General features: G+C 43.0%; 1 protein-coding gene across 4 annotated transcripts in view; it reads left to right on the forward strand.

Annotated features, from left to right (window-relative positions):
* LOC119173736 (sphingomyelin phosphodiesterase) overlaps window positions 1–13764 on the forward strand; it is a 45911-nt gene that overhangs the window by 5829 nt on the left and 26318 nt on the right. For 3 of the 4 annotated variants that reach the window (XM_075883104.1, XM_075883103.1, XM_075883105.1), the window contains exons 4-6: window positions 7242–7433; window positions 9464–9625; window positions 12988–13233. In XM_075883104.1, the coding sequence (XP_075739219.1) occupies window positions 7242–7433; window positions 9464–9625; window positions 12988–13233 (600 nt within the window). The remainder of the gene's footprint in view (window positions 1–7241; window positions 7434–9463; window positions 9626–12987; window positions 13234–13764) is intronic. The other variant, XM_075883106.1, reaches the window with a different exon arrangement.

The following is a 13764-nucleotide window of genomic DNA, read 5'->3' on the forward strand; positions in this document are numbered from 1 at the left end:
CTTGGAAACGATATGAAAATAACATTCATGCTTTACCCACACCCGCATTCTCCATGCAGGCTTCACATGTAATACCAGAGTTATATTGAGTGGTATAAGCGTACATTGCCTTCGGGCGCCAGAACAAGTGATTATCAAAACTACATCGTGGCTCAAGGCCAGCGAACCATTTCAAGAAGCACACACGTCACTGCACGTATTCCCTTCAGACAACGAGAGAGTGCATAGGAGGTTTGAAACATTTCACGAGCATGGCTACTCACGGTTTAAAGTACACTCTTCAAAAAAATTAGTGAAAATGTAGCAACTGCAAGCAAATAGGTAGTAACTGCAGTGATCACTACCTTTCTTCAACCGTTACTACCCTTTTGCTACCTGTTTACTACCTACGTTAGTAAACAGTTACTACCTGCAACCGTTACTAACTTTTTGCGACCTCTTTACTACCTACGTTAGTAAACAGTTAGTAACTGAAATGAAAGAGGTAGTAACTTCAGCCGTTACTACCTTTCTTGCCCCGTTACTACCTCTTTGCTACCCGGCGTTTGACTATCTATTCCAAAATAGTGTGTGAATGCGATTCTGAGAGTTTATGAGAGGAACCGTCTCAACCTATATTCGTTACACGGAAAAATGACGCAGAAGGTATCCATAGATCAAGAAAATACATTTTGTTGTAAATTACTTAACCAATATATGTAAATGTCACTCTGATATTGTCAAAACGAAGAAGTACAAGTTTACGAACCATAAGCAAGTGCTACACGCCTCGTAATATACAATCACAACAAACTTAGTAAAAACAGCACATATTAACAAGACCAGCAGATCAAAATCACCAGACGGTCGCAATCAGCCTCGAGGACATTCACAGTTAATCTACTGTGGCGTGTCTCCAAATATTATCATTGTTTCGGTGCGTCAAATCCCCAAACCGATTATTACCTTTTAAGCGCTGATATATTGACACATTTAAGCGCTGATATATTAGTCGTGTGAAGCATTAAAATGCACTGAAAATGAGCTCGGTACATTGTTCCGGCCATGTACATAATGCCTTTTTGTGGCCATTTTATAATAAATAAATATGAGATATTATATTTTATAAGTAAGGCTCATTGAACGTCTTGTGCTACGTCATCAAACACATGTAACCAGGTAGTATAATATAGTGCTTGAGATTTATATTTGTTATAATTCATCCTGAAACGCAAGTGCTCCCTTGTGCCAGACACGCCTTTGCGAATTAGGGGCTATATATACCCCACGCTTACTTCTTAGTACATATATACGTAAAAAATAGTAAACTTATTTGGTCTATGCACTCTTCGCAATCATGGCACACCCCGATTCTTGGTCGAATTCGTCTAGTTATAGGACATTGATTAGCCAACATTAGCAGAGGAGTAATAATATGTCAGAATGAACTTCGTACTATCGGTTACTACCTTTTTTTCTTGAAACCTTTACAAGTTACTACCAATGGCCCCGCCGCGGTGGTGTAGTGGCTAAGGTACTCGGCTGCTGACCCGCACGCAGGTCGCGGGATCAAATCCCGGCTGCGGCGCCTGCATTTCCGATGGAGGCGGAAATGTTGTAGGCCCGTGTGCTTAGATTTAGGTGCACATTAAAGAACCCCAGGTGGTCGAAATTTCCGGAGCCCTGCACTACGGCGTCTCTCATAATCATATGGTGGTTTTGGGACGTTAAACCCCACATATCAATCAATCAATCAAGTTACTACCAATGGGTGGTAACGGCTAGGGCAGTAACAGTTACTAACTGTTGGCAGTAACAGCAGAGGTAGTAACTGTTACCACCCTTGCCGTTAATAACTGCGCTTACTACCAGGGTTGTATGTGACAAACCATTACTTCCCCAAAGTTAGCAAGTACTACCACCTTTTTTCTAAGAGTGTATGCTTCCCATTACACAGAGAATGTAGCCATATGCGAAAGTTTCACCCGCAACAGCCACCTTCAACTTTATCGATGACATTGTTGTAATCTGCAACTTGAACTTCTCGAGTAACATCAGACAATGAAAAAGCATGCACCATGTGGTTCGAGTACTCACTAGGGACAGGATAACGCTATCGCGTTGAACTGTGAAAGGTGAAGGTTAAAGGACTTTCTTTGTAACATGCGAATATACAATTCGAACTTCATTTGAGGTTATTCTTCTACCAAAATAACTACTGGCTTCGAACCTAAAATTTGCTATTAGCACAAGCCTTAAGATACTCCTTCAGAAGCTGCTCACAGCTTGCAGAAGCCAATGCCCATTCCCCTTTTGTTATGGAGTCATCATTTCCTCTCTGCAATAACGCCAAGTGCACAAAATCAACGTTTCTCTTCACGGCCCTGACCTGCGTATCATTTTATTTTTTTTTGTGTATTTGCGCTATCTACGTCCATTTTTTTAAGTTTCCACTCACATTGACAGCATGAAGAAAGACTAAATTTTGTTTATTCGTTTATTTATCCAACACTCTAGATCAGCTCGTGGCCCAAGCAGGACAGGTACAAGAGGCGGTGTATAAGGAAGAACAGATGTGATATCATCAAAATATATCACCAGAAACGCAATCAAAACACATACTAGTGATCTACTTAAAAGATAACATGGCAAAATATTACATGATACGAAAAAATAACTCTAACAGTGCATATTGAAGCTCTAAGCTACAAAAAATTGGCTAAGATCAGTTAGTTCCACTCTAATACAGTATACGAAAAAAAAAGGAAAGCTGAAACAAGCTGCTTTTAGCGAAATACTGGGTCAAGAAATGGGCGTAATGATGACTTGTATGCCGAGTGGACAGAAGAAATACATAAGCACCTGGGTCAGGGGCTAACTTATGATTAACAGGAATATTGAGAAGATTCAGCCAGTTCATTTCTCGTCTTAGTTCAAGCGCTTCAATGTTGTTAGCAGTCATGAGTTCAATCGTCGAATCCGTTATTTTAAATTTGAATTAACCAAACTGAACAGCCTTTTTTGTACTGCTTCAAGTTTTTCATGTTAGCTTTAGTAAAGCGCACTTAACTAATTTATGTTTCTTACGTCATGAAGGAGCAAAGCGAAAGGTGAAGAACTCCGCAGAGAGCGGCTCCCCAATACTCTGAAATTGGACGTTCATAACTTGTACCAAAATATAAATGCATCAACGTTCATGCACTTTGCCCGCAAGGAAACGCAGCCGTCACTGTTACACGCTGATAAATTGGCCGCGTATCTCCGTGATTCGCTGCAAAAGACTCCGAAAGACGACAGCCTTTTGTCCGGAGGTGGATGGATGGATGGATGGATGTGGCTGTACCCTTTAGATCGGGCGGCGGCTAACGCCACCTAGCCGTAATACTTAGTGAACTAACCATTACATTTATCTTTTTTTTTCCTTTAAATAATGAAGTTGAGGATTCGTACTTCGCAGTGAAGGGTTTAATTTTCACTCGTGCCTTGACTTTAGCCACCAATCAGATAACCTCCTTCTAGTTAAGTCTACCCGCTTAAAGTCTATTTTGCCCTCACTGTCCCTAAATCCCAGTGCTTTGAAAAACTCTGCGCCATCATCCTGAACTATAGGGTGAAGCCCTTTACAGAACATTATCAAGTGTTCGGCAGTTTCTTCTTCCTCTCCACACGCACTGCATATTGTGTCGACCCCTTCGTATTTGGCCCGATATGTCTTGGTTCGCAGTACTCCCGTCCTGGCCTCAAACAGTAGAGAACTACCCCGAGTATTATCATAGATCCTTTCCTTGGCAATTTCCTGCTTAAAAGTTCGATAGATCTCTAGTGCGGACTTCTTAATCATGCCCATTCTCCACATGTCAGTCTCCGTTTCCTTCACTTTTTTCTTAACCGATAGTTCTTTTTGGTTTGGCCACCTGCTGTTTTCCAAGTATTTACCAGTCAACTTCCTGGTTCGCTTCCTCCATTTTGTATCGACATTCTTCATGTACAAGTAGCTGAAAACCTTCCTAGCCCAACGCTCTTCCCCCATTTCTCTCAATCGCTTCTCAAATTTTATCTTGCTGCTAGCTTCCCTGCCCTCAAATGATGTCCATCCCATATCACCTTGTACTCCCTGATTTGGTGTATTCCCGTGAGCTCCTAAAGCAAGCCTACCTATTCCACGTTGCTTAATTTCTAATCTTGCTTGAACTTCTGATCTCATGCACAAGACCGCATTGCTGAACGTCAGCCCAGGAACCATGACCCCTTTCCATATTCCTCTCACAACATCATACCTATTGTAATTCCACAGTGCCCTATTTTTCATGACTGCTGCATTCCTGTTACCTTTAGTCGTCACGTATATTTCGTGTTCCCTCAGATACTCGGTCCCATTGCTTATCCATACGCCCAGATATTTGTATTTATCTGTTATCTCTAGCGTGACCTCCTGTATTCTAAGCTCACTACCTTCGTTGCCATTGAAAATCATGACTGCTGATTTTTCCCTACTGAATCTAAAATCTAACCTATCTCCCTCATTACCGCAGATGTCCATCAATCTCTGCAAATCTTCCTTGTTGTTGGCCATTAGCACTATATCATCTGCGTACATTAATGCTGGTAGTGCCTGATCAATAAGTTTTCCTTGTTTGACTAAAGAGAGGTTGAAGCCCAGTCCACTTCCCTCTAATTTTGCCTCTAATCCTTGTAGGTACATCATGAATAATAAGGGTGACAGGGGGCACCCCTGCCTAAGCCCCCGTTTTACCTCTGCAGGCTTGGATACCTGTTTTTCCCACTTTATAACTACCTTGTTACCTTTATAGACACCCTTTAAAAGATTAGTGACTACATGTTCCACGCCTAGTGTGTCCAGTATTCCCCACAATTCCTCTTGAACCACGCTATCGTACGCTCCCTTGATATCCAAAAATGCTAGCCACAGGGGCCTGTGTTCTTTTTCTGCTATTTCGATGCACTGCGTCAGTGAGAACAGATTGTCTTCCAACCTCCTGCGTTTTCGAAACCCATTCTGCAGTTCCCCCAGCACCCCCTCATCCTCTATCCACGCCTGCAGTCTTTCCTTTATAATCTGCATCGCCAGCCTGTAGACCACTGATGTCACTGTTATAGGACGGTAGTTGTTTATGTCAGCTTTGTCCCCCTTTCCTTTATAGATCATGCTCATCCTGCTAAGTTTCCATCCATCGGGAACTTCACCATCGATTATTATTGTACTCACTGCCTCTCTCAAAGCCTGCTTAGACTTCGGACCTAATGTTTTTATCAGCCTAATTGGAATGCCATCTGGGCCTGTTGATGTACTACTAGGAACCCTTTTCTCAGCCCTTTCCCACTCTTGTTGTGAAAATGGAGCCATTGCACCACTTGATTCGTCTTTGTCTATTGTGGTGCATAAAGTACTTCTTTGTTGAAATTTTTCTGTCACCCTTGTTCTTATATATTCAATAGCTTCGTCCCCTTCTAGCCTAGCACCTTGGGCTGTAGTTATAAAGTTCTGCTCTAGGCTCGTCTCATCTCTTAGGGAGTTTAGATGGTTCCAAAATTTCGCAGCTGCCTTTCTATCTTTTTTATGTACTTCTGCCAGCCACTGAGCTCCCTTCCTTCTAATCTTTTCATTGATCAGAAGGGATGCAACCCTTTTACAGCTTTGAAAGGTTGCCCATTTTCTTTCCACATCATCTGTCGGTTCACCCCGCTGCTTAGCATGTCTGTGTTCCCTAGAGGCTTCCTGACGTTTTGCTATGGCTCTCTTAACTTCCTCATCCCACCAACTTTTGGGTTTGTGTCTTCTTTTCCGGGGTGACTTGTCACGCGTCTTAGCAAGCTCTATCTCAAAGAGTCTAATTAGATTCGTGTATGTCCACACTGTCTTATTATCCTCCGTGATTACTTTCTCAATTTGTTTAGTGGCTATTTCAATTTGCCTTTCTGGATAAAATTTTTCCTGTAGTTGCTCATCTTGTCTCCTTCCCACTTTCACTGCTCTTCCAAAACTTAGCTTGATACGTTTGTGATCGCTACCCAGACTTCTGGAGCCACCTTCATCTATGTGCATTTCCCTGAGCTTATCATACATCCTATGTGACATCAGTGCATAATCTATCGTCGACTGAAGCCTTCCTACCTCCCATGTTATTTGCCCTTCACACTTCTCGGTACTGTTGCAAATGATCAAATCAAGTCTTTCACACATATCCATGATCATTTTGCCTGTCGGGTCGGTATACCCATCTATATCTTCTATGTGCGCATTCATGTCTCCTAGTATAATTATCTCGCACTCTCTTCCTAACTCCTGAATGTCCTTTGATATACACTCTACCATTGCCTGGTTTTCCTCTCTGGCCTTTGCTCCCGTCCACAAGTACACGAAACCAAGGAGTGTCATTTGACCTGCCACTTTCCCTTTTAGCCATAAATGTTCCTTGCACTCCTGCTTGACCCTTTGCCAGTCTGTACTTGTATGAATAAATGCCCCAATACCACCCCCCTTTCTGCTGCCTTCTGTTCTATTACAATACTCTCACGCGTAGTCCGGATTGTTCGGAGGTTGTTCCATGTCCCTGAGATGTGTTTCTACCAAACCGTATACCATCGGCCTCTCTTCCCTTAGCTGTTCTTCTATCTCTTCCCACTTCAGCCTGTTCCTACCACCCTGCATGTTAATATACCCTATGTCTGAAGGTGCTGCGTGAAACATGGCGCCATCTGGCAGTAATGTGAAGAAATGAAAGTTTTTTTTTTTTACGCAGAGTCACTGTCAGCACCGAGTTGTTTTAGTTAAAGTCGTAATTTTTCAGAGAAGCGCAGGTAACGCCCACATTTTAGTTCATAACGTCGCATTGTCAGCGCAGTGGACTAATGCATTGGTCTTCAGAATTCCGTATCTAGGCATTTTCGAAATAAAAAGGCACGCTGCCTAACACTTACGTATTGATGTAGCGCCTAAAATGTGCGTAATAATCGCTTTTAGATTGACAGTTTTCACAAGTATAAAACAGCCACCAGATCAAGAAGGGTGGGCGTGGAGCAAGGAGTTAAAATTAATCGTTCAACAGACCAGCAAAAAGACAACAGTCACGCCCGGTAAAGGCAGTCGTTTTTAATGGTGCACATCGGACTCGCCGGGACAAAGCCATTAGATAACTCGAGTCAACACGCGGCCATACTCTGTAGTAACTACAAGTAATAACGTATGCATTGCCCTTAAAAATACTATCTACATGGACCTGTTTCTCGAAAACATAACGCAGGTTATGGAGACCTTTGACACAGGTATAACGACGCCGCAGACCTGCTCGACGTGCGAATACTTGGTGGGCGTGCTGAAAAACTATTCCGGAACCATCTCCGGGCGCCTATTGGTTGCCTTCTTGTGGATCGTATGCTACTTGCAGTCGTATACGACGAGCGACGTGTGCACGGGAATCGTCAAGGCCTACAAGGTGAGGTGCACCGGCTTGAAGTCGGGCGACAACTGTATACAACTGATAAGATGGTTATTTTACAATTAAAATAAAAGCTCGGCTTCACCTGGCGCTAGTAACACTTCATATATATATATATATATATATATATATATATATATATATATATATATATATATATATATATATATATATATATATATATATATATATATATATATATATATATATATATATATCTTCCTTGCTTGACGACATGCGACCGAATAGGCGTGATATTTATCGGTCGAAATAAACAGGGCATAACACAAAAATAACGTAAGACACGTTAAGTGCTGATACAAGATCGAGCATACTTGTCGTATAGAAAACGTGGGCAGAACCAGGCATTAGTGTCGACAGGGCTTAAATGGCTGACATGGCTTCCAACCAATGCGCAGCGTGACACCCACTTTCAGAGGTGTCGGCATACCACCTCAAGGCATCATGAGGTGATATGCGAGGGATTACTGTTCAGCTGCCGTCGTGTAAGAGATCACGTACTACGTGACACCAAACATACAAAAAAAGAGCGTTCACGCTTGCCGCAACGCTTGGCAAAAGATGGCGCTGACTGACACTTCCACGTCTAAATGCACATATATGTATTTTCAAGTGGATGGAGGATAACCGCCACCGTAGCTCAGTGTTAAGGGCATCGGACGCATTATTCCAAGGTTGCATGCTTGGATCCTGCCGGCGTCAAGCTCTCTTTTGATCCACTTTTATTTCTTCACATTTATTTCGCAATTACTTCTAATAGCATCCCCTACACTTTCCCTGCTAATATTGTCTGTTATTTCTCATTAAAATTGTGTCTAAAAAAGAAAACGCGCCCTGAAGTTTGCGCTTTCATTCTTTGCCTGTATATATATTTTACACTTCTTCCCCCCCCCCTCCGTCCCCCCTATTTGTTCCTTTCTTAAGCGTTGGGCCAGGGCAATGATGACTGCGCTCGGCCGAACGCTCAGAAAAGCGTTGCGACTAGCCAGATGTAATTTCACTGCTATAACTCTACATGACCCTTTATTATCCGTAATTTTACATGCACTTGGATTTTCTTTGATGGATCTCTGCAAGAAAAGCCTCGCCACCGAAGACATCATATGAAGTCGACTAATACAGTGAAGCCAAGAATGTCACGGGGTGGGGTGGCGTTATATGTACGTTAAGTTTAAATTTAGTAATTACGAATAAGTAGAAAAGTTCACAGACGTGAACAAGGAAATCACTCGCCGCTTTTGTATACCAAACTCAGCACCTCCGATTGCCGCGTGTGATCTCTTCAGCGGTGGTCGTTCCGACGTCCCCCTTTTTAGGTAGTTCTGTAAACTTTTTGTAAGCGCAACTAAAGGATAGTTAGCCAGCGCCACTCGTGACCATGACGTAACCACAATTGCGAGCTCGCAACTCACATATGAACGCCCTCATGCTATACCTAAAGACATCAAATCTGTCTTATGACTGTGACGCATACGAAGAAAGAATGAATCAAGGGAGCCGCTTTTTACAAGTATTTGTGTCTAACAGGAACAAAAAAAAGTAAGAACGGGCAGTCAGTTTACCATATTTCGCCCATTCATAAAAACAGAGGCGTGCAATTAGAGCGATTACACGAGGCACCACACACCATGCACCGATGATGCAGTACACCCATAGAGTTTTCGTATAGCTGCTTGACTCGAAAGTAAGATCCTCGACAACTGAAATATATGATGCTAACAGTCTGGTGACACGAAGTAGTACAAGAAAATAAATACAGAAAGCAGCACTCGCGTTTATTTGTAATAACTTTGTGTGCTCGCACTGTTAGTAAAATATGCGTCTGATTGATTGTCTACGGCAGTGCTATTGATTACCGCGTTCGTGACATTTCTTAATCGTAAACCGCTCTTCCCTATTTTCTGATGTAGTAACACCACAATGTTAATCTCTATTTCTCAGTATAGTCGATTATTCGCCTTTATTTACTGGGACTGTGTCCTCTTTTGAATTTCGCCTTCTTGAAGGACGACCTTGGTTATGTGATGAGAACCACGAGGTCCTCTCCGAACGAGATATGTACGCTCATGTTCGGCAGAACGTGCGGAAATTTGACGTTGCCCGAACACGTGTGGGAGATTGACGTTCCCGAAAGGCCTTCCTCCACCAGATCAGCAACCAAGGTAAGGGTGAGTCGCTTGTTCGTCCAATATACGGTTCGTAGTGTGGTTGTTTTTAGTGACGGCTTGAATAAATTACCCAGCATGAGTCTCTAATTCGATAACTATCAATACACTCGAACGCGTCTTTTGACAGGCTGCAGTATCTAGAAATTGGTTCATCCTCATCACCTCATGCACTGAAAGTGTTCGCGAGTATCCATCATGGAAGCGTGGTTAAGGTTTCATTGCTGTCATTCAGTACTTATGGTTGCTGATAATGTATGTGGCTCTAAACTTGCTCGCTGAAGACTTCGTTGCTACAAAACACATGCACACACACGCAGCCATTCCCAGGGCATGGGGACATTAAAATCCCTCTACCTCTCAAAAGTAGCGAAAGCTTTCCATTCAGCCGCTACTCCTTGCGATGGGCGGATTGGTGACACATGAACTTTTGGCCTTCGCGCCGCGCACAAAGGGTCCAGCGACGGCAGCGCTCCTCCGGCGAGAGATACGGATGACTGCACTTTCAAACATAGAGTCAGATAGCTTTAGCAAATACAGAGCAGTTCACGCACCTCTGTCACTTTGTTGTTGTAGTCTATAAATTTTTGTGTACTTGAAGTTGAGGAAATGCCGAAATATAGCGTTTGAATTCAATGTTTGAAGCGTGGCGTGCTCGATGCCGGGTCTCAATGCCTTCGGTTGTGTTACCGCGTGGACGAAGGAAAGACCGTAATTTCTTTCTGTTCCTCGCGGTGACAGAAATACATGCTTAAGGATGGTATGACCTCACAGAATCAGTGGCAAAAAAGTTTTCGCCACAGGAAACAACCGGCTGTGTGAAGGGGTTTGGGTTTTGTAAAATTCGTGACTTCAAGCAGTCTTTTGCCTGGCGGCAGGCTTTTCTTCGTGCATATGCGTGAGCATTATCACAGTAACACTGCAATTGATTTGCCATTCTTCATGCCGTAAATGTGTGCGCATTATACAATGCTGTCACGCCCGTATTTCAGCAGTAGATAGATTGGAAACCAATACAGTGGCTTTTGTTTTTCTCGACGGGCTGGCTCCGCTACTAAAAGCTCCCAAGTGAAGAAATATTTCTGATTAGTTTTTTACCACACCTTGTCATGCCTGCGGCACCGAGCATCTTCGCTAATTTGCCAATGCAAAAAGAACGGAGGCCATGCTACAAGCGAATGGGAAAGAATCAGTATTCATAACAAACCTTCCAAGAAAAACTTTGCTGTGAATTCATGCAATAGTACCACATTTTTAATGAGTACTCTTTTATATACTTGTGCATTCTAACTAAAGTCACCTAACACAGAATTTTTGCTTGCAGTCTAGTTTTAGGGCCTGTCGATGTATGCATACCTCAAGTTTATTTGAAATTGCATTAGGTAACATTGCAACCGGGTCATGAATGTGGCGGGGGTAGTAAATGGGGAACGGCTTTGCATAAATGTACTACATCTTCAAAAATCCTAAAGCTTTAAAATTTGCGAAACACTCTTGAGCACGGTAGACTTTCTATATATTGAAAGGTACTTTGGTTTCTATTATTCCACACAAGCAGTGCATCTCGTTCTCCTAAATGACCTTATTACAGAGTGGTTATTAAACGAAGCAGGCGTAGTTGTAAATACCGGGTAATTATAGGGATACTTCTAAAAGCTGACAATTTCAATGAAACGAGTCATAGCGCATGTTAGGTGACTCACACTACGCAAGCTTACCCCTGAAGTTTCAGAAAGTAGCAGTACGCTCACAACGTGTTTTTTTTTCATAATAAAAACAATCTGTACATCTATTCCTATCTACGCTGAGCTTGAAAACACGCAAAAAACGAAAATATGAAAAACATGCTTGACAACTGCTGTGGAAGATTGCTCAGAAGCTGCTTCAGGAAAGAAAGTGTTTTACTTCAACGTTTAGCGTATTCCAAGATCATTAGTTGCCCCCTGTCATTTAAAGTTTCTTGAGCCCCTTTCGCCGCAAATGACAGTAATTAACAGGTTCAAGTGCTCACAGAGAGTGGTTTCAGGCGACCTCGGGTTGCATACGAGCGAGCGGAGCGTCGGCTGCTAGTGCTGCTGCTGCTTGGACCCCTCAAGAGGGCGTGCGTGTATTTGTCGTTGCTTTTAAACTGTAGAAACTTTAGGGGACATCTGTACGTGGCGCCATCTTTTGGAGACAGCAACAGCGTCCTGCTATGACTGAATGAGCTATAAGCAGTAAAAGTTAAATCTCTTGAAGAAAGCTAGTCGTAAAAAAACGACTTCAGGTTTTATACAGCAGAGATCTAGTGGAATATTTTGGTGAAATCACTATTACACTACTATGCTAGTGGCTTCCCAAGACAACTGAACACTGTAAATTAGAAACACAACGTCCCATTGTAAAGCATTTAACATTCTGGCAAGCCACGTGGTTTGTAAGGCGACAATCATTTTAACAGAGTGTTCGAATAAGTCTGCTGCATATAACCAGGAGTCGTTTTATTATACTGAGCTTTCTTCGAGAGATACGTTTTTTTTTTTGCTTATTTCGCATTAGGTTACGTTCAGCCACCACTGTCTTTCACGAGAGATGGCGCTAGAACCCTGGTCATCTTTACCCGAAAACTGAAGCAAGAAAAAAACAATAACTAAGCACTGATAGATGAAAACAATAATGTATTGACAGCTACAGAAACGTAGGCGACCATCTGGGAATCACTTGAATTTCACTCGTGAACTCATGGCGACGTCGTATTTTTTGCAAAAACTAATTATCGGGAAACATCTTCAAGGCATTCCAAAGTGTGGTTTACCAACGGTGGTGTAATAAAAAGTTGTGACATGCACCGTAACACGAAATAATAGGCGCCACGTAAAAGCAAGCTCAAAGACATGTTCCAATAAGCAACGAAATGAAACTACGCCAGGACGCTGAGCACATGCGTGCAACTATTGCCAACGTATTATGCACGCTGTATGTACAGAAATGACATTTTTGCTATCGACATTGGCAAGTAACTGTATGTAATAAAACCAATCTTCAGATAGCGGTAAAAAATGGTGTTTTGAGCATTACTTATACTTACATTGAACTGCCTACCTAGATAAACAACACTGACCTCTCCGCCCCCGTACCAATACTTGGTCTATCAATTATCAACATTAGGCAGTTATACTAGTAAGTGAATACGGTAAGCTTTACACAGTAGACCTCACAAAAAACTGCATAGATGTGTCCGTGTCACTGCTCAGCACTGACGCATAAAAAGTGAACTGGTAAGAGAGCCAGCGAATGCTAAGCTTGTTACATTCAACATATTTGCGACAAGCAATTAAAGCGTGAGATTTAGGTCTAGTGTATCGTTCCTGGTTGGACTCGAGCAGGTACGGTCAAGGGACACGTCGGAGTCGTCCCTTCGTGTGCTGCAGCTGTCGGACACGCACTACGACCCTGAATACACCGAAGGCAGCCTGGCAGCCTGCGACGCGCCCCTGTGCTGCCAGCCTGATTCGGGAGAGGTGCAGAATGACACCGACCGGGCGGGACGCTGGGGGGACTTCCGCCATTGTGACGTGCCCTTCCGCACGCTGGACAGCATGCTCGAGCACGTCGGAACTCATGAACGCCAGGTGAAAAATTGTTCCTCTTGTGTGTAAGAAGAAAGAGCACTTCGATATCGTGCAATGCTGCGCCCCTTCTCAGATCGCATCAATTCGGAGTCAGTTCTTCATGGTATGACTGTGTCTTACTGTACATGGCTCTTTGGTGTCCCTGCTAATGCGCCTGTAGAGCTGTGCTTTTATGTCTGTGTACTTTCCTCAAAAATGAACTCGCCTGCCCATTTTGCCCGCTATTTCTTCTTCAGTTAGAAAAGATGTTCACACTATCACAGGTCGGCAAAACTTGCAGAGCTCACTCCCATTCAGTCATGAAATATGTTTCAAGCTTTGAACTTAGTTGAACTTGGACTCGCGAAAACATTACTCGCCCGGACTAACTCACCTTCAGACTCACAGCTGAATCTGAGTCTGAGTGAGTCCGAGTAAGCCGACTCATGAGCGAGTGCGCCAAGCTATGCACTTTATATGCCCTTCATCAGGAGTGAAAAAGGCGCGCTGACAATATGCAAGTATTGGCCAAGCTAGTACAAACGTCTTATA

The sequence above is a fragment of the Rhipicephalus microplus genome, unplaced genomic scaffold (assembly GCF_043290135.1).
Source record: "Rhipicephalus microplus isolate Deutch F79 unplaced genomic scaffold, USDA_Rmic scaffold_15, whole genome shotgun sequence".
In the NCBI taxonomy this organism is placed as follows: domain Eukaryota; kingdom Metazoa; phylum Arthropoda; class Arachnida; order Ixodida; family Ixodidae; genus Rhipicephalus; species Rhipicephalus microplus.